Below are 19,844 nucleotides of genomic sequence, written 5' to 3'. Positions count from 1 at the left end.
ATTTTGGGATGATTTCGATGTTGATGCGGTCGAGGAGAAATGTGCTTGTACTGAGCATTCTCTTCTGATCTGTTAGCCTAAATCCAGTCATGTTTTGGGCAAACTCGCGTAAAGTCACTTAAAAGGCAGCAATCATTTCGACGAATTCCGCAGAATGTTTTGTTTTGTGTCGAACAGCCCGCCTGGCTTGTTTTTGTACACGTGCGTCGTGGCGTTGCAGCAGCAGCAGTAGCAGCAGCGGCAGCAGCAGCAGCAGCCTCTCTCTAGCCAAAAGGGGGGCTGACGCCGCAAGGCGGATCGAACCTTTCGATTGATACTGAAACAATTTGCATATAGTGATTCTCTTTGAGCGCGGCGCCGATCCATAACGAGAGCGGCCGGCCGCCTATTCAAATGCGAGCTCGCCCGGAGAGAAGCACCATGCACACGCCGGCCCAGGAAAACCTCCGGCGCCTTTGCCTCCTCTTCTGCTTCTTTCGGATCTTTTTGCTGCTGCTTGTTGTTGTTGTTGTTGTTGTTGTTGTTAACGACTGCGACGTCGAGGATGCTGATTATTTTTATCCCGCGACGGGATGGCTGCAAGGTGGACGAAAAAAGTGGGGTGGAGGGCACGCAGGACGTGGAAGGAAGGAAGGAAGGAAGGAAGAGAGGGTGATGGGAAAAAGAGGATTTTCTTGTTGTTTTCTGATTCAATGGCAAGCTGCACGGAGGGCTGCGTGACACACTGTGCGGTAAATTCTGGCTTGTGTGTGAGCGTGTGTAATGTGTGTGTGGCAGTTGGGGGGGGGGGCTCGTGTGGTGCGTTTACGTGTCATAGCGAGACCACTTGAAAGGGAGAAAAAAACAAGATCTCGCTGCCTTGTATGCGTGCGCAGGTGAACTTGAACGCACCACAGCTTGATGAGCACAACTACGTGCCACCCATCCGCGCCTTGTAAACGTGCATTTTGTTCCGTTTGACAAAGTCAAACATTCGCTTCATTCAACGCCATTCTTATGTTGCTGTGGGTGCTATTCTGACGAAATACTTGTTGATCCCCCCCCCCCTTAAGGCAGCCAATATGGAGACTAAACGTGCACATACACGACGAGGACAAAATATTAGGTGCACTTAATGACATCTAACAGGAGCACAATAATAATAATAGTATAATAATAATAATAGCCATTTCAACAATGATTGTGTGCAAGCATTCGTTTTTGTTTGCCAGTTGATTAGGTGCACACAAGTAGATTCGTGACTGAAAATGAAGCAGCATGATTTTGCATTTGACTCGATTATTGATTGATTGCCTGCAAGACAGAACACGTGACGACCCGTGGCCGATGCATATTTGTAGCCAAAATAAAAACGTCAAAAAGGACGTTTATTCGTTTTCCGCACTGCACTGATGGGCTTTTTTTTCGTGCGTGTATGTGTGTGCGTGTTCTTTTTACATGTCGTCTCTAATCTGCAAAACATTCAAAAGACTTGGAGAAATATTTAGGAATCGTGAGATTATTTATTCTTATGAGGATATTCACATATTGAAGCAGTTCTAAAAATACAAATCATGTTGCCCTGCTCCTGGATTTGATAGTGCCTGAATCTTCTCGTCATTTCTTGCTTTTAATGTCAAAATATTAGGAACAGCTCTCTGCACGATGCTGTTCGGGCCAGCAAGGCACAATAACAAGCATGTGTTTAAATGCATCCTTCAGAATTGAACTTAACAGACGCGGCAGAATGTCGGGTGTACCTAATGAAGTGTCCAGTGAGTGCACATAAATCAGTGAATGTTGGAATCGTTTTGAGACGAATCATTTGAAGCCCCCTTTTTTTTCTAGTTGTATTTCACTGTTTACATTGGCTGGAAAGAACGCGCGCACGCAGTAAGATGAAAAGCTGCTAAATGGGCGCGCTGAAGTTGACGTGCATGTGGCGATCGTTAGCGAGGCTTTGTCGCCTCATTTGGAGCGTTTGGCCCAAAGTTGGAGTCGGCGGCATATGGAGCCTCTTCGTGCCAAATCAGGCCTCGTTAATTGCACGAATGCGAGCAAGTGACGCGGAATAACGACACGCGCGCACGCACTCACGCACGCAGCTGACTTCCCGTGAGCAAGGCAGCACTTGGGCATCTGCTGGATGAAGGATGGCTGCGGACCATTTCGCTTCAATATACTGTACCGCCCAAAAATAACAAGTGCATTCCTCATTTTGCATGTGCATTATTATTATTATTATTATTATTTTTATTATTATTATTATTATTATTATTATTATCATCGTTATTATTATTGTTATTATGATTGTTATTATCGTCATCAATTGAACAGTTAGTCAACATTCGAGATCATGATGTACTCGGTAATCAATATTGTGCGTCTCGATGTCATTTCCAAAACAGTTTAGGGCTGTATTATCTCTTTCGTTTTGTTTGACTTTTTTAATAACTTCATTTTACTCTGATGGGTTTTTTCGGGGGGTGGGGATAAAATATGAATTTTAAAATTGTTGAAGTTTGCCTCTCAATAGTCTTTTCATAAATAGGTTATAAGCGTGTGTTTCATTTCACCATTACAATTAAGTCTTTTTTAAGAGGCAATTATATGTATAGATATATATTCATAATTATGAATCGTGTTTATTTCTTCATTTTATATTTTCCTTTCCCCTTCGACTGTTGACCTTTTTGTAGCCGTTGATATTTCTCTATTTTACCTTGCATTAAATATCGTAAAACATTTATCCGATATGGGTCATATTTAAGAAGGCATTTCCTATATCGGCTCTGAATCATTCTTATTACAAACCACGTGTTTCTCTTTTTTTTAATGCAACACGTGGTTGCATAAAGGAGAATAAGAAGAAGAGGAATATTTGTTTGAGCTTTGTTTATTTATTCCACCAATTCAAAGGCCTCAGCTTGAGCCCCCCTGCAGGAATTCTAAATGTATTCCGTATCGATTATGCTGTGTTATCAAGGCCTGCCTGCGCACTTCAAATAGGCAGTGAAGGCCACGCAGTCTTCGCGCAATGCACTTTTTTCCCCTTAAAACGATAGAAATCGGCGGTTTCCATTCTCTAAACATATTTGCTTAAGGCTTTAAACGTGAAGGATTTAATCCTCGATCGTATTTAAAGGCAGCTTTCATTTAATGGCCGTTTAAAGGTAAAGTGGGATTTTGTTGATGGGATGTAAAAAAGAAAAAAAGGATAAAAGCGGAAGGAATGACATTTAATTTTGCAAAGGCTAATTCAGTTTCCCTTCAAACGATCATATATGGGCTCATTTGTTAAATTTGACTCTGGCAAATGTCATTTATTGACCAAGCGACCCCGCCCCCACCCCACCTCCATTATTGTCGTTTTCCGTGTGTGCGTGTGTGTGTGTGTGTGTGCGTGTGTGCGCGCGTGCGCGCGTGCGCGCGCGCTTGCAGTGTGAGTCCCTATTGATCATATTAGTCCTCCTGCACGGGAATGATAAATAATCAGCGTGGACGCCATCCGACGAGTCACTCACTTGCAGGCTGCAGCCTTCTCGGTGTTGTTTAGATGATCTGAATCCTCGGCAAGTGCGCGTGCGCCCAACAGCTAATTGCGTGCTTGCTAATTGACGGGATTGTGACTTGTGCTGGGCACTGTGTGTTTTCCTGCAAGAAAGAACGCGGCTCTTTCTTATCATTGTCTGGATAAGGGAAATGTCACGCGCGCACGCGCACACACTGACGTCCTGGAAGGAGGCATATCGATCCCTATGAGAAACTGTAGATGGCATGTAAGGCCAGCCATTGCTCTTGCAATATTTTCTTCCATTGATTGATGATCCATCATCCATCCATCCATCCATCCATCCACAACTAGCGGAAGTTGAAGTCACTCTAACTTCCATACATGCATACCTTCTGTTCAGAAGTATTCAGGCAGTGACATCGTGTTTTTTTCTGTCTTTATAAAGCACGACAGTCAATGAATTTGCGATTTAAAAAAAGAACAACAACGACATATGATTGTGGTGTCTGAATTTAAGAGGTTCAGGAAAAGCATGGCTTTGACCGTCTTTCAGAAATGAAGCTATTTTAAGGACCGTGACAGCAGTAACTCAATTAGTATTTATTTGGACAATTCACATATAGGCACTTGTCAGTATGACCACCACCATCATCATCATCATCATCATCATCATCATCACATCATCCCACGTGCTGGTTGTTCATTTCACTATAGGATTAGCATGTCATTTGCAGGACCATCGTGTATGCAGTGTGTGTGTATGTGTGCGATATATGCAGTTATATTCAGAAGTGTTTTAATGTGGATGGTGCTGACTTTATACGCCAATACAGAAAAAAAAAACATGAAAAGGCGTATCAAATATGTCATTTAGCATTCATGAATGCAGAATATGCAGAATTTCCAGGGCTATTTGACAAATTGGCATCAAATACAAGCATACGTTTAGGAATGTATCGCTAGTGCAGTGTTCCCCTGCAAAATCACGGTTCCTCATTCGTGTCCCGGCTGTATCGCTTTTGTTTTTTTTAAACCAGTAGGCATAGAGCTCAAATGCCGTTGCGCGTGGGAAAGGAGAGCCACGGTCGCCAATGCACATTTGAACGCCATTTATTGAATGTGGGAAGAAGAGTAACACACATGAGCTGCCATCCCACCAGGCCCCGCCTCTTAAAGGCGCATATCTGACAAACAAAAACTACATTACATACAGGAGTCGATATAAATGCGTGGGCCAAAAGCCAAGAATGTACCAGGAAGGTGTCGGAAGACTGCTCATGCAGTTCTACAATTTGCCCTCAGGAGAAGGTGCCATGCACGCACACAGTTTGTCTTTTTGTGATTTGTTGTTTTCTTCGCGCTGTGCACTGCTGCTGTCTTTGCCTTTCTGCATCACGGCGAAATGTTTTCAACTGCGGTGTAAACAGGAAACGTGAAATGTGAACACAGCCCAGTCTCTTGCAATCCATCTTCCACGCACGCGAATGTTCAGTGACACAAATATTTACTTTTGAGAGCTGTGCTCAGGGTTTTGTGACAGAAATTGGCTGTTGCGGAGGAAACCTGATGATTTGCCATTTGGACATCTGAGGAATGCACTTACTGCTTTGCAAATTTCAATTGGGATCCGAGAAATGTACCAAAGAGACTGAGAAAAACTGTAGTGAGTTTAAATGTGCTTGATGTGTGGATAACAAAGGCTATTTTGAAAGATGTTTTTTTTTTCTATGCAATCAAAACAGTTGGGTTAAAAATAACACCATATTGGGTCAAAAAAATGGACTGGTCCCCTACTTGGGTCAATTTGACTCACCTTTGACGCATTGTTTTGTACAAAACTACCCATTTTTCACAAAGTTGGGTCAAATTGAGCCACTTGGTGTTATTTTCAACCCAAGTGTTTTTAGTGTGGTCGCTCTATATTGCAAAGTTTCTTCTGTCGTGGGTGCGTCCGGAACGTTAGACCCAGAAAAAATGGGGGTTCATTGTTGGCGCGCCATCGTCGGCATTCGGTGATGTCATCAGGCCGAATACGCGACAGCCGGTCTTCAGTTTACGAGGGAGTTCGGTTAGCGGGGCGGCAACGTAAATCCGCAAGTCCAAGCAGGCCATAGTCCAACTCCAACACTGTAGTAAAGTCAAAAGCGCAGTCAATGTTTGCATGAAAAATGAGTGCGGCGGTAACTGAGCGTGCATGACCACAAAACCTCGTACGGTGTGTCTGGCTCGACCAAGGAGAGAGCGTATCGACTTTTGGTACATAAGGGCGGATCTAAGGTCTTAACGGCGTCCGAGGTCCGAGACCTACGGCCGGTGGGCCATATTCAGCCCATGACGGCATTTGATCCGGCCTGCTCTGCAATTCTAAAAATAAAGACTAGGGATGTAACAATTCAGCGAAAATCTATTTAAAATTGATTTCAAATGCTTAAAATAGGCATCCATGTAAAAAAATGAAAGAATCCATTTGCAACGCCAGGTTGATACAACATAAATGCAGAAGGATTAGTAATGATAACAGTCAAATATATTGATCTACTGCCATGGTTAGTTCTGGCACTGATATGACAAAAATGTAGCAGTCAAACAGTCAAAATTATTTGTTCAATTTCAAATTATTTTTTGAAACGTTACAAAAAGTTACTGTTTGCAACAAGGACAACGTGCAGATGTTAAAATAAAAACATATTTTGATTCAAAAGTGAATCATTTATTTCGTTTGAAAAAAAAAGATTTTTTAAAAATTGAATCGAATCAAAATCGGGAACCTAAAATCGAATCGGCACTTGAGTGAATCATTGCATCCCTAATAAAAACATATTTGATCCAGGAATGCTTATAACATATAATAAGGATTTTTTTGTTTTGTTATTGTTACAATGTGTTTTTTAAATTATTCCTTCTTTTATCAAATCTGAGATGGCCCCTGAAATGATATTTAAAAGGGTCCCCAGCCCTGATGGGAAAAAAAAGCAATGAAGGACTACGGTCGTCTTCGACAGCTCTGGACACAGGCCTGTTTTCAAGAAATGACCATTTGGAAAGCATTTGATTGAATTGTAATATCAACAAATTACAATAACATTTGTGATGCGTTTTGCAAGATTCAGCCGAACCTGACGCAATAATTCCCACTTGCCGTCAATCACCGCCTTTGTGTACACTGACCAAGTAAATCACGATACGTTTCCTGACAGCGTGTCAGCATTTCCACTTGATTTCCAATCGTGTGTGTGTGTGTGTGTGTGTGTGTCGAGTCTGCGCACGCTTGGCCTGGCACACTTTTTGGGGGGAAGGAATTGAGTGTCCTCCTGTCCAGAGTGTCACACACACGCCGTTGACATTGACTTCACATCATAGACAGTTTAACTTCTTTAACTCGTTTTTTTTTTTTCTTCCTCCTCTTCTTTCCTTTTGTTTGCGTCATTTCAAGCGAGCGGCGTCTCCATTGTAGGGAGCCCCTGACAGATGCGGGGGCCCCCTTAGCAGGTCCGGGACAGGGAAAAGTCTGAAAGGTTAATCTGTTGGCCACCCACCGGCCGCTGGCTGGCTCGCCGGCCGGCTCGCCGTGCCGGCTCGCCTGCACAGCCGCAGATGTTGGCTTTAGGAGTCTTGAAGCGTCACCTTTGACACGTGCCCCCCATTCAACGGCCAGGGGGGGTCCAGCAGGACACTGACCGCCGCAAGCTGTCACCTCGCCTTTTGCCGACGTATGAGTGGAAGCGGCCCCCGACGTCACGTTCGCAGGGGCCGGCCGGCCTTTGGAGGCGTTCCGGAACCGACTTCGGAGCAGCTTGAACGGCAAATGCGACCATGCAGGTAAGGTGAGCCGTGATTGGTCGTTAGCCGAGGCCATGAGCAACTGTGATGTCATTTTCGGTCGACAGGAGTGACAAAATGGCCGCCCCCTCAGATGCTGCTTAACTCATGGTCCACAAATGCAATATTCAGCGATATTTTGGACTACTGAGGGCACATACTCAAAAGATTTTTTTTTTTTTTTTTTTTTTACCTGACTTTGCCTTGAAATGCGCTAGCTTTGCATAAATGCCATTGTTTTGCCGTTTGAGAGCTGAACATGTCCGGCTGTGGAGGGAGTCTCCAGAAGTTTGTGATGACGCCACAAAAAGTTGCTTGACATTTTTTTCAAATAGTCGCGAAATGGGTTGAAAAAGTCCCAAAGGATGTTTTGCTAAAATTGCCAGTTGTGTCTCCACGCATGCGCCGTTCATTTGCAGTCTGGACGTAGCTTCATGAGCATCTCCTGATTTCTTTATCGTCTCCGCAAAAAGCGGCGAGATTGGTTGCTGCTGGCTTTTGGGGAAAAAGGTTGAGAGGTATGAAAAGCTGCGTAACATTTCTCCTTTTTGAGACACCTTCCGGGCTCCACATTGTTGTAAATGTAAAATGTTTTTTTTTTTTGCGTGTGGCCACACTTGTGGCTGTGGTTTTGTACAACAGAAGCTTTGGCAAATGATGAAAGAGCTGCTCTTTCATGTCCAAACATTTTTCCAAACAGACAAATTGCAGGATGCAGGAGGCACACTTTCATATCTTTTCATTTGTTTTGTCACTGAGTGCAAATATGTTTGCGTCGAATTTCTGATCTGATGATCGGGACGTATTGCAAGGTGGCCCGAAATGTGCACTTGATGTCAGAAGAAATTGTCTGGTCTGGCAGTTGAGGTGCTGCTCTGAATCGGTTCAGGTTCTATTATTTGAAACATTTTACACCTAAATGTATTCTTCTAAGCTATGGTCACGTTTTGAGATGATTTCTTGGGGACATTTGACCAAAAAGCAGATTTGACTGCTGCTATTTTACATAAAGACTTGGGTCAATTTGCATAGTTCTTGGGGTTATATATGAGATTTGATGTATTTAACTGTGCATTTTGTATGAACCATAACTTTGCAATGTACAATTCAACTGAAATAAACATAAACAAAAAAATCCAATGTAGGTCATGGGATGCTATTATTATTCCTTATGCACCCTCTAAGAAAAAGGAGCTGCAACCGGTCCTCTGGCCCGATTTTGAATACCCCGCAAATCAGGTGGTTTTGTGCTCAAATGGAGTTGAAGTTAAACGTAGTTCTTTAACTTTTAGGGTTCAGTGTGACTTCCAAACACACGCGCGCGCACACGCACGCACACACAGCGCTCGGCTTGGTTCGTTAAGCCGCGTACTTGAACAATAGACACATCTGCTCATCGTTTTCTATCAAAGGCGAATTAAGGTAGCGCAGACTCGTCCTTCTTCGTTTGGTTTAAACCGCCGCATTCTTGGCAAACAGGCGTTGGGAGCGGGGTGGGGGTCGTCCACGAAGGGGGCTGCTGCACTCATGAACAAGGGCCTGCATGTGAACTTCAGAGGCGACCCTGATTTCAATAAATGACGTGTTGCGATTGTCTGCGTGTTATCGGGAGTTAAAACGTATTTTTGGGGGCTGCAAATGAACCCGAGTGGGCCTTACTTGCCTAATTTAAGGTGTCTCGAAGATGAAAGCCGGTTTAATCGCGATTATTTCAATACTATCCCCCAAATAAGAGAGGACAACTTGCATTCGAAAGTTGTTTTTTTTTATCTTCCAATCTGTTATATCTTTCACAAATCCCTCGACTTTTCATCTACAAAAAGTGAAGGTATTTTAAAAGGAAAATGCCACCTGTCTACCTTAAATGCGGCGTGCGACGTCATTCCTAAGGGGCGTGACTCTGCCATAGCGCGAGAGAGAGAGAGAGCGACTGCGTAGTGCGCATGTGCAGACGCTGAGGCGGTGGACTCACACAATCCGAGAGAGAGAGAGAGAGAGAGAGATGGCGCGGCACCCGACCGGAGCGCAAGGACAGCTGGCTGGCGGTGGGGGGGCTTGATTTACAAAGGAAGGAAATAATACAAGAACATTGAAAAGATATAGATTTACAAATGAAGAAAACGCGGATTTAGAAGACGGAACCGAGGTAGTGTGATTTTTTTTTTTTTTTTTTTTTAATTACAAGAAAAAGAAGCAAATAATTGAACTTTGAGGACTTTCGGGGGTGGGGGGGTGGTTGGGGGCGCCAGCTAAGCAGGTCACATAGATGGTCGGTTCACAGAGCCGCCCGGACCATGAATGCCCAGCTGTCGATGGAAAATATCGGCGACCTGCACGGCCATGACTCGGTGAGCAGCCACGGCGAGCTGCTGAGCGGCCACAGTCCGCACTCGCACTCGCACTCGCACTCGCACTCGCACTCGCACTCGCACTCGCACTCTCGTCCGAGCCCGCGGGGGCTGAGCCACCGCGCCATGGGCATGGCGACCCTCCTGGACGGCGGAGACTATCACCACCACCACCACCCGGGCCACCTCCACCCGGCCATCAGCATGTGCGAAGCCCCCGGCATGAGCGCGAGCAGCACCTACACCACCTTGACCCCCCTGCAGCCTTTGCCCCCCATCTCCACCGTGTCCGACAAGTTTCCCGCGCCCCATCACCACCACCACCACCACCACCACCACCCCCAGCACCACCACCACCCCCCGCATCCGCACCAGAGGCTGGCGGGCAACGTCAGCGGCAGCTTCACGCTCATGCGCGAGGACCGCAGCCTGGCTCCCATGAACACCCTGTACCCCGCCTACCACCACCACAAGGACCCCTGCATGGGCCAGAGTCTCTCCCCGCTGTCCGGCTCCGGTCTGGCGGGCATCCACAGCAGCCAAGCCGGCCTGCCGCCTTACGCCCACCCCGGCGCCGCCATGCCCGGGGAGAAGATGCTGACGCCCAGCGGCTTCGAGGCGCACCACCCGGCCATGCTGGGCCGCCACGCGGCGGAGCAGCACGTGAGCTCCGCGGCGGGCATGGTGCCGCTCAGCGGCCTGCACCACCATCCGCACGCCCACCTCGGAGCGCAGGCCCACGCCCAGGGGCTGGGAGGCGGCCGGGAGCAGGGCTCCGCGCTGGGCCAGCAAGGAGCCGTCAACGGCGGCGGTGCGGGAGGAGGAGGAGGAGTCGGAGGCGGCGGCGGCGGCGGCGGCGCTGGCGGCGGGCAGATGGAGGAGGTGAATACCAAAGAGGTGGCGCAGAGGATCACCACGGAGCTGAAGCGCTACAGCATCCCCCAAGCCATCTTCGCCCAGCGGGTCCTGTGCCGGTCCCAGGGGACCCTGTCCGACCTGCTGAGGAACCCCAAGCCCTGGTCCAAGCTCAAGTCCGGCAGGGAGACCTTCCGCCGCATGTGGAAGTGGCTGCAGGAGCCTGAGTTCCAGCGCATGAGTGCGCTCAGGCTCGCAGGTGAGCGAAGCCTCGGTAAAGCTCCTTTCATTCTCTTTCCTTCCACGACAATTGCAGGCAGGCAGGCAGGCAGGCAGGCAGGCAGGCAGGCAGGCAGGCAGGCAGGCAGGCAGGCAGGCAGGCAGGCAGGCAGGCAGGCAGGCAGGCAGGCAGGCAGGCAGGCAGGCAGGCAGGCAGGCAGGCAGGCAGGCACGCAGGCAGGCACGCAGGCAGGCAGGCAGGCATGCTGCATGCTCTCGTCGCCATTGACGCTCAAGGCTGCTGCATTATTATTCATAATAATCAATGAGCAGGTCAAGTGGGCTGGGAATTGTCAACTCTTTTATTTTCGTAATCGTGATTTATTTTGGTCATATTCGATTTCGTGTCGTGCGTGCATTTCAATTCAAATATCCCGTGATATTCATAATCAATACATATCAGCAGTAGTCTTCGTTTCGTTGCTGGTTTGTTTGCTATTATTCAAGAGGTTGATCGATCCAATGCATGTTTGTTGTATTTTTGAATGCATTTGCGTATTTAAACTGCTACTTCCCCCCACACAATCTTAATCAATTACGACAGCCTTCAGTGTCAATGTTCTTTGGTGCAAATAAGTGATTTTTTTGGGTTACCGTATTTTAGTATTTGACTGCTTATGCATTGATATAAAGATCACTGCCAGTGCATGTTTTTGTATTTTTCAATGTGTTCCAATTCAGATAAGGAGTGGCCTGCATGTTGACGTTTTTTTTTTTTTTTTTTTTTTTGGTGTGTGTTTTTTTTTCTAATTTGTGGCGGTTGTTTTTGCGCACGGTGGTTTTTGGTGTCGTTTTACTTCCCAATATCGACCTCGCTCTCTTGTAAAGTAAGTCGACCCATGCACGAGGACTCGTTCGTGTTTATTTTGGTGTACATGCAACCGAGCGCCCCCCCCCCCCGCCCTCCGCCCGCCCTTTTTTTCTGGCCTTGTTCTGGGTGCTAAGGCACATTTACAGGCCTCCTCATTTGTATCCCCTCCTATACTTTGTCCGTCAGACTTTATTGTCCCAAAATGCTTTGCACTTCCGTAGCGCATGCTTAGATTTATTTATTCCACACTGGGCTGTGTGTGGTTTACCCCCCTCTAATTAACTGATAGACCTCTGTATTAATTTGTCCCTGTGGTAGTCAGGAGTCAATTAAGGCACGAACGCCAACACGTACACGAACGCGCGCGCGCGTACGCACACATTCACAGAGACTCAAATGGATTTTTTTTCCTCCTGAAGTTGACGAGGATAATCGATGGGCTGCGCTTGTGTGTGTGTGTGTGTGTGTGTGTGTGCGTGTGTGTGTGTGTGTGTGTGTGTGTGTGTGTGTGTGTGCGTTTGTTTGTTTTTTTTGGGTGGGGGTGAAAATGAGGATAAGTCTGCAGCCTGGATGGAAAGTGCGCACGTGTGTATTTAATCGCAATTGATTCGTTCCCAAGGCTTCTGCTGTTGTGTGCGTGCGCGTGAGAGCTTTATTGACGATTATACAATTAAAACAAAAACAACAACAGACGCATTTAAATTTGAGCTGTTTTTAATTATGGAGGGAAATGATTGTGCGTGTTTAAAGTTCAATTTAATTCCTTGTGTTATGATTTCATCTGTCGAGGAAATGTCCTTTTTTTATTTCAAAATGGCTCTTGAATCATAATTACATTCAGACATCTTCAAATATGATTTCATTATTCAACTAAGAAAATGTGCTACTTTATTATTTTAAAGGACTCGTAAATCGCAATTGCACATGCAGCCATATTGTTAAATATGTTTGGATTTTTTCATGTATACATTGCACAATTGTTGTTCAAACACATCAAAATATTAACCGTATTTTGAGAAACTGTTTCAGAATGAAAGTTGTGTTGGACAATTTCAAAATAATTTCAAAGCAAATGATAATGATGAGGACTGGGTGTTGTTTATGTGAATTGTCTGCTCGTCCCATGCGAACTTGTGTGTGTGTGCGCGTGTGTTAGGTGCGCGCGCGTGTGTTTTCGTGGAAGTGATATTCGTATTGATTTTAGGCATGTACACAATTGCATTCAAAATGTATTTAGTCTGGCTGTTTAATAATAACATGTTTGGTCCTGTTGATGTTTTTTTTAGAAAGTCTTCTGTATAAACTCGTGAAAATGTACAATGCAACAATCAAATCAATGTTTATCATTTCATTTGAGCTAAATGCTAAATGTTCACCATCGCCATCGCAATGGCCAAACCAAATGTTCTCAGGGTCGGTACATGACCCAAAGACTATAGTTTGATGACAAGCCTTGCTACAATTAGTGTGTGTGTGTGGGGGGGGTGTGTATATATATATATATATATATATATATATATATATATATATATATATATATATGTGTGTGTGTATATATACACACACACGCACGCACACACACGTTGTTAGTTCTATAGTTATCTCCCCAGCGGACTGCAGTGTGTAGAGTTATCTCTGTTGCTTGTAATGATTAGCTGGCAGGAACCACAGTGTGTGCGAGCGTGTGTGTGTGTGTGTGCGCGTGTGGGTGTGTGTGTGTGTGTGTGTTTTTCGAGCCGAGGTCCAGGCCGTGCCAGGTCTCTGCCGCTGTCTGCGTGGCCTTCACTCCTGCTGATTTATTGTAGCAGCTTCTGCACTAGCAGTCAATGTTTAGCGGCACTGCGTGGGGGCAAGCATTGCTGCTCATCGTTATTATTATTATTATTGTTATTATTATTATTATTATTATTATTATTATTATTATTATTATTATGCTCCACTTTTTCTATCTTGAGATATGATATGAGCGCACCAAGTTTGATCTTGAAGATAAACTGATGAAAACGATTCAAACTTCAAGTCCAATGTGTTTTGACACGCTATCGGTGAGATGTTTATTTGGCCGCATGTTTTTTTAAAAAAATTATTTTTTTTTTTATTGTGTGTGTGGTTGTATTTTGGATTCCAGGCTGTTTATCTCCACGTCAAGCAAAACCGAGCATCGCAGCGGCCTCTTTGCTTTTATTTGACTTTGCATTTTGGACGTTTTCTCCCGTTGTCGCCTCTGACGTGCTTATGAGCAGCCCAAGTGTGCCCCCTGCCGGTGTGTCACATCTCACGTTGAATGAGAGAAGTGAGCCGTTTCAAAAGACAGCACGCGATAAAATGGCACCTCCATCAGCTGCAATGTCTCCTTTCGTGAGAGTCACGATTGTCCGGCGCCCAATTCAGGGCTGGGTCCAGCTCGCGTGCAACTTTGTGTGTCATCAGAGTTCCAATGTTGTGTTTTCAGCACCGCGGACAGCAGCCATCGTTGCCTCGCTGTCGCCGCTGTCTGCTGTTCACCAGCACTGCGGTGGTCAAAAAGTTTGTCACGCAACAAAACCAAAAAAAGGCTTCATCGATGACAGTCTCATGTGCCATTTAGATGCATTTGTCTTGATTCGTGGTGACACCCACAATTGGTCAACTGAGATGCAGCGTAGGGTTTTCATTCATCTGGATGCTCTCGAAAGATGGTTGGAAGTTGGAACGGTTATATTTTGCTTTTCATTGTCCTGCCGCAGGCCTAGTGGGTCAAGAGGTCCTTTGTGTCGGATTTCTCTGGCCACCTCGCACATGCGAAGCTCCTTGAAAACTCCAAATTGGCCATATATGAACGACTGCGAGTGCGAATGCTTGCTTGGCGACATTGAACGTGCCCTGCGACCGACTTGCCGACATCAGTTAGGCTCAAGCTCCATGCGTGCAGTGTGACCTGCCTTTCTTTGCCTCATTTCTTATTCTTATGTTTGCTGTTGTTTTTAATCGTAAGCCCGTTTTTGTACGTCGCCTATTTTTCCTCACTGAGAGTCAGCGTAACACAGCGCATTTCCCACAGGGATCGATAAATCAATGACGTCGCAGTGAGTTTTCAATAATTGCACGAGTGAATTGTGGAAGTCGGGCTTTTGCCTGCCGTGCAGCGCCCATTTCTTTTCCAAATTTTTTTTTTGAATTTCAAGCAGCTTTTAAGGCCAAAAGGTTTGTTGCCGCCGTTGTCCTTGTCGAGGCGCAGAAATAAATTGCATCATACTCAGACATCTTTCGAATATTTCAATGATGAGCAATATGACTGCTGACTGCTTTTCAGATCGTTGGGCTGCTCGATTATGAAAAAAATATTCATGGCAATTATTTTGGTCATCATTGAAATCACCATTATTCAAACGATCATTTATTTTTGGGTGCGAAACGCGAAAATGTTGAAACGTAAACGACAAATCGATTTCTTTGAAACATTTATGTAAGTTGTTTGTAACAAAATATATCAAATGAGTTATAGAATAAGAAAAGGTGCAAATGTATGATTTCCTAGTGAGTAGACAAACATAGTGCTTTGAATATAAATGCATATGAATAATCGTTTTGGATGATTGTGCCAATTTTGTAATTGTGGAGTGTAGTAATCAGACTTGTAATTGAATTTGGATTAACCGCACAGCCCTAAGTTGGATACAGTACAATACAATAACATTTTCTTTATATAGCGCATTTCATAACAGTTAAAGCTGTCATGCAGATAGTCATTGAGTAAATCCTGCCAAACACAGCAAGCCGACTTTGTAGTTTCTTTCTTGGAAGAAAGGAGAACTTGAGAACTTGAAGAACTAGTCCGCTCTCACCTGAGCGCAAACATGCTTTTGTTTCCGTGCAGCGACTTGCAGTGAACAGCGCGTTCACAAGAGGCCGAGGCCAGGGGCGAGCAACATAAACAGCGGGAACCGGCGCTTCCTAGCCAGATGTGTGACAAAGAAGTTGTTTGAAATAAGCACAATGGGCTCTGCTGCATGGAAATTCCCATTCAAAGAAAACAAACAAAGCGAAGCGCTGAGCAGCAAAGCAACATCAAGTGCACAAAACGCATTTTCAACACGTTTTCGCTCACGCAAAGATTTGACCATTTTACGACTGCGTTTGCCTTACAGGTCATTCCGAATCCCCCAACGACTTGCAATAGGCAAACTCACTCACCTGCGTGAGCGCAGTGCAGTAGAGGGCACTCAAGGTCGTACACCTTTTGTCACACTATTGAGCGTTGGATATCTCCATCTTTTTGGAGGACACACATTTAGTAACACCTCATACCAACTGTTAGTGGTTGTTATTTAAAAAAAAAAAAAAGTTGTTGAGGTACTTTTGAGGTTGGTCTCGTGGTGGTGATTGAGGTTGGGTCTCTAGAAGCAAACTAGGCAGTTTGTGTTTAACTTCGACGACAGGCACACGTGCGCGCGGCATAAAATCTGGCACATCTTCCAAGTCTCGTCTGCCGTGGGGATTTGGCAGACCTTGTTGCGCCTCGCTGAGAGTTCTGGCGGTCCACGGGTGTTTTGTAAAAAAGAAACAAAAGTATTACGTGCCCCTGACACACCTGACAGGTTTGGTGAGAAAAAGTAGACTAGAATTTCGACCGGCTAAAAGCCATCCAAGTTGTGGTGTAACAGGATTTTTTGGAGGCTGATTTGATTCAGGTGCAGGCAGACAAATTCAGAGCTCTGTGAGCGTGCGTGGTTGAGCTCATTGGATTTCTCTCATCAGTGTGACAACAGCATGTCCCTTTCAGTCATTGTGGGAATGAAATGATTGAGTGAGTTATCATCTGGAAAATATTTTAAAAAGCACCCACCCGGAGCGTAGCACAAAATAAAGAAAAGTCCACCCATGCAGACTGCGCTTCTTCTCCCCCAGTGGACTGCAGTCTTGATGTTTGGAGGTGTCCTTCGGCGATTTCTGCCATCTAGTGGCCAAAACTTTTATCCCGACGTAAAACTGCTCCGCTTCATGATACAATGTTCTCGTCTAAAATGAATGGAGAGCCTCTCCGCGTTTGGCAGTTTGCCAGTTTGCCAGCCGCCCGCTCCTGGTCTAGGGTCACGAGTCACACGTCGCTTTGACGAGTGGAAAGGTTCCGCAAAAAATTCTTGTCAAACTGAGCATGAAAAAGACAATTGCATGCTGTGTATGAAAAACAACTCTCGCGGGCATATATTCTTTATTCCCTGTGAGGCAATAGTCGAGTAATACTGGTGGGAACTGAGCCCATGTCCGTTGCAGGATTATACCGCCCCCAGGCGGCCAAGGAGTGCACAAGTAGCCAGCATGCCAAAACGCTTTCATTTCTTGACATTGCGTTTCATTATGCCGTCAGTGTACGTGTTCAGAAAGCACAATATTATAAAGTGTGGCAATTTGGAAAGACGGCAACATTTTTGTGGTGGCCTTTTCATTCCTTTCAATGGCAAAGAGCTCGTCCTTCCCTTCGCTGTCGTATTTGTTTGTGATATTTGCAAAGCGGTCTTGTGTTTGCGAGCACTCACATCCCTGCTCCCTCTCGTCTTTACTGGCCTCTCCACAGCGTGCAAGCGCAAGGAACAGGACCACGGCCGCAGCGAGCGGGGCAACCCGGCGGCCAAGAAGCCCCGGCTGGTGTTCACCGACGTGCAGCGGCGGACCCTGCACGCCATCTTCAAGGAGAACAAGCGTCCGTCCAAAGAGCTGCAGCTGACCATCGCGCAGCAGCTGGGCCTGGAGCTGGCCACCGTCAGCAACTTCTTCATGAACGCGCGCCGCCGCAGCCTGGACAAGTGGCTGGACGACGGCTCCGGACACCCGAACGCCGCCGCCGCCGCCGCCGCCGTCGCCGCCGTCGCCGGCCTCAGCGCCTGCACCAAAGCCTGAAGATCGCGCCGGCGGCGGCGGCGGCGCCAACGCGCTTTTGACCCTCACTCATGGACTCGACTCGGTGGAAAAGCTTTAAAACTTCACAGAACCTTACAAAAGACCTCACATTTTTGCCCTTAAATCTGTACTCTATTCATATTTATAGTATCCAAAGATGAGAAAAAAAACAAACCAAAGACTGACTTCTTCTTTCTCCTTCGACCCGCTTTGACATGTTTGTGTTCGGCACCGCAAAGACACAAGCGGCCCCTTTTCCCGACTCGAGCTTTCCGACAACGCCGCGCTCACGATCCGACGCCCCGAAAGCCAGGTTGCAATCAGTCCGATCCGCGGAGCTCCGCTGGGATTTGGCCAATCAATGTTCACGACGGAGCCACTGCACGCTTGCTTTTTGTTCCGATTTCGCCCCTGCCGAGCGCCGGGTGGCGCCTGACAGCTGCCGCTGAACTTTTCTTTCTTTTCCTGGATCCATGGACAGTTATGAGGGGGGCGGGGGGTGGGGGGGGGGGGGGTACGGGATGGCCAACAAGCCCACAGCGTAGACAGCTAGCCCGAAATTCTCAGCCCGGACGACGATGTAGTGCTTTCCTTCCGGCGTGCTGAAACGTCGTTTCGTGCGATTGACCAAAGATGACATTGTGTAGTTTTCAAACTTCCCGGTCATACACGCTTCCATGTTCTTTATGCTCTTCAGGCTCATGGCAGGAGCACATCTCGGCTGGTTTAGGGCAGTTGCACAAAAGTCAGCTCTGTCAACCACTACCCTACTACCCCTGTGGCGACATTGTTCAGACACCCATCCATCCATTTTTTTTTTTTTTTTTTTTTTTTTTTTGCATTCATCATATTCACACTTGTGGTGGAAACTTGATCTTGTTGACGCATATGCGGCAATTGCATGAAAGTCGACTAGGTCAACAGCTACGGTAACGACGGGGCAACATTCGTCGTGGTCGTCAATTTTGGGGGGGTGATCGTTCTGTTTCGGCGTCATGTCACGGAATGCAGTCCATTCCGGCATGATCGATTCAAGTCGCCCATGGGAACCACTACACAACTCATGGCATCATATTCTTGAGTGGCCGGCCTCTTTTCTGTTGCGTTTATCCTGTTTCGGGTCATATAATGGTACCAAAGTCCAAATGTCAACCACTCCATTATCCATGTTGCAATATTCTTTGTGCAGCCATTCATTCTTTTTTTTTTTTGCATTTATTCTGTTCAGGGTCCCATCTGAAGATGAAGTCTGCACATGTGATGTATAGGGAGTTGAGGTGAAAGTGTGAACCGCTCCACTACCAATTACTGCAACATCCTTAATCATCGATTGCATTTGCCCTGTTTGGTGTCAGGTCAGGAGCTGGAGCATATGCCAGCTGACATTTAGCGTAATTGTAGAAAAGTCCACTATGTGAACCACTCCACTACCAATAGCACAGCACATTACCATTCCTAATCTTCCATCATTTTATTTTGGGGGCGGGGGCATATCCTGTTCAGGGCGAAGGAAGGAGCTGGAGCCTGTTCCAGTTCACATTTAACCAAAGAAAAATCGATGTGAACCCCTCCGCGAGCAGTGGCTTCCCACCCGTAATCATATTTGAATAATTCAGCATGACACAAGCGTCACACTTTTTGCCTTGCGGACGCCTCGTTAATCAGTTGTCTCTCGGCAGCCGGCCGTGTGAATGTTACTGTTACTGCTCGCCGTGCAGGCCAATCAAAACGAGTTGTCGCTGTGAGCCAAATACCCTCTTTTGCTTTTATTCCTTCCGTTGATGTGTGTGTCCATCAAACGTGGACACGGTCAACGGTCCGGTCACCGCCAAGCCAGCCCCACCGCCCCCCGCCCCCCGCCCCCCGCCCCAAGAACCCAAAGCCCGGCAAGCTATGCATTTCAGCACGTGGAGGAAAGCACTACGCAACGGCAAGCGGAGCATGTCGGAGAAAGAAAGTAGCCGGGCCCCTTGTGGTCCTCCTGCTTTTCCTCGAGGCCACGGTGAGCAGCTCCGCATTTCCACATTTATCAGAAGGAGCAGGGAAAAAAAGCAAAGATAGAGACGCTTCCCGAACACCTAAGCAAACGATGTGTCACCTGCTGACCTTTTCCAGCGTGAAACCAAAGATGCTACCTCACTCAAGTTCCATGTGTGACTTCGATCACTTTGACGATACCAAAGATAACCAAAGGTGTGTTGTTGTTGTTGTTGTTGTTGTTGCGGGGTTTTTTTTTCTTTTCTAATGCACGGCCTGTGTGAGTGGTGGGAAGAATGTTGTTGTACCCACCCCCCCACCCCCTCCCCCCACCCGCCCCCACACACACACACACTCCCTCCCCATCTTCCCCGAATGCGCTCCT

General features: G+C 46.5%; 1 protein-coding gene across 3 annotated transcripts; it reads left to right on the top strand.

The window, feature by feature from the left end:
- The first annotated feature begins 807 nt into the window (after positions 1-807).
- onecut1 (one cut homeobox 1) lies at positions 808-17,964 on the top strand. 3 transcript variants are annotated; one of them, XR_015086342.1, is made up of 2 exons: positions 808-7,312; positions 17,160-17,307. XR_015086342.1 is itself a non-coding variant. In XM_086027067.1 (2 exons), the coding sequence occupies exons 1-2, from the start codon at positions 9,607-9,609 to the stop codon at positions 17,480-17,482; spliced, it is 1,491 nt and encodes a 496-aa protein (XP_085883193.1). In that variant the 5' UTR covers positions 8,932-9,606; the 3' UTR covers positions 17,483-17,964. The 3 variants fall into 3 exon arrangements, 2 of the variants coding, with proteins under 2 accessions (XP_085883193.1, XP_085883192.1); XM_086027067.1 differs by lacking the exon at positions 808-7,312 and adding an exon at positions 8,932-10,774 and having other exon boundaries at positions 17,160-17,964; XM_086027066.1 differs by lacking the exon at positions 808-7,312 and adding an exon at positions 8,932-10,789 and having other exon boundaries at positions 17,160-17,964.
- The last annotated feature ends 1,880 nt before the right edge of the window (positions 17,965-19,844 follow it).

Source organism: Filicampus tigris, chromosome 3 (assembly GCF_054856515.1).
Source record: "Filicampus tigris isolate MCC_2025a chromosome 3, RoL_Ftig_1.0, whole genome shotgun sequence".
Taxonomy (NCBI): Eukaryota; Metazoa; Chordata; class Actinopteri; order Syngnathiformes; family Syngnathidae; genus Filicampus; species Filicampus tigris.
This window is presented reverse-complemented; position numbering and strand designations above follow the sequence as displayed.

Excerpts from the sequence above, each read along its gene's own strand:
- onecut1 (XM_086027066.1), top strand. The coding sequence starts at position 9,607 with ATGAATGCCCAGCTGTCGATGGAAAATATCGGCGACCTGCACGGCCAT. Across the intron at positions 10,790-17,159 it reads CGCAGGTGAGCGAAGCCTCG|CGTGCAAGCGCAAGGAACAG; the intron begins GTAAAGCTCCTT and ends GCCTCTCCACAG.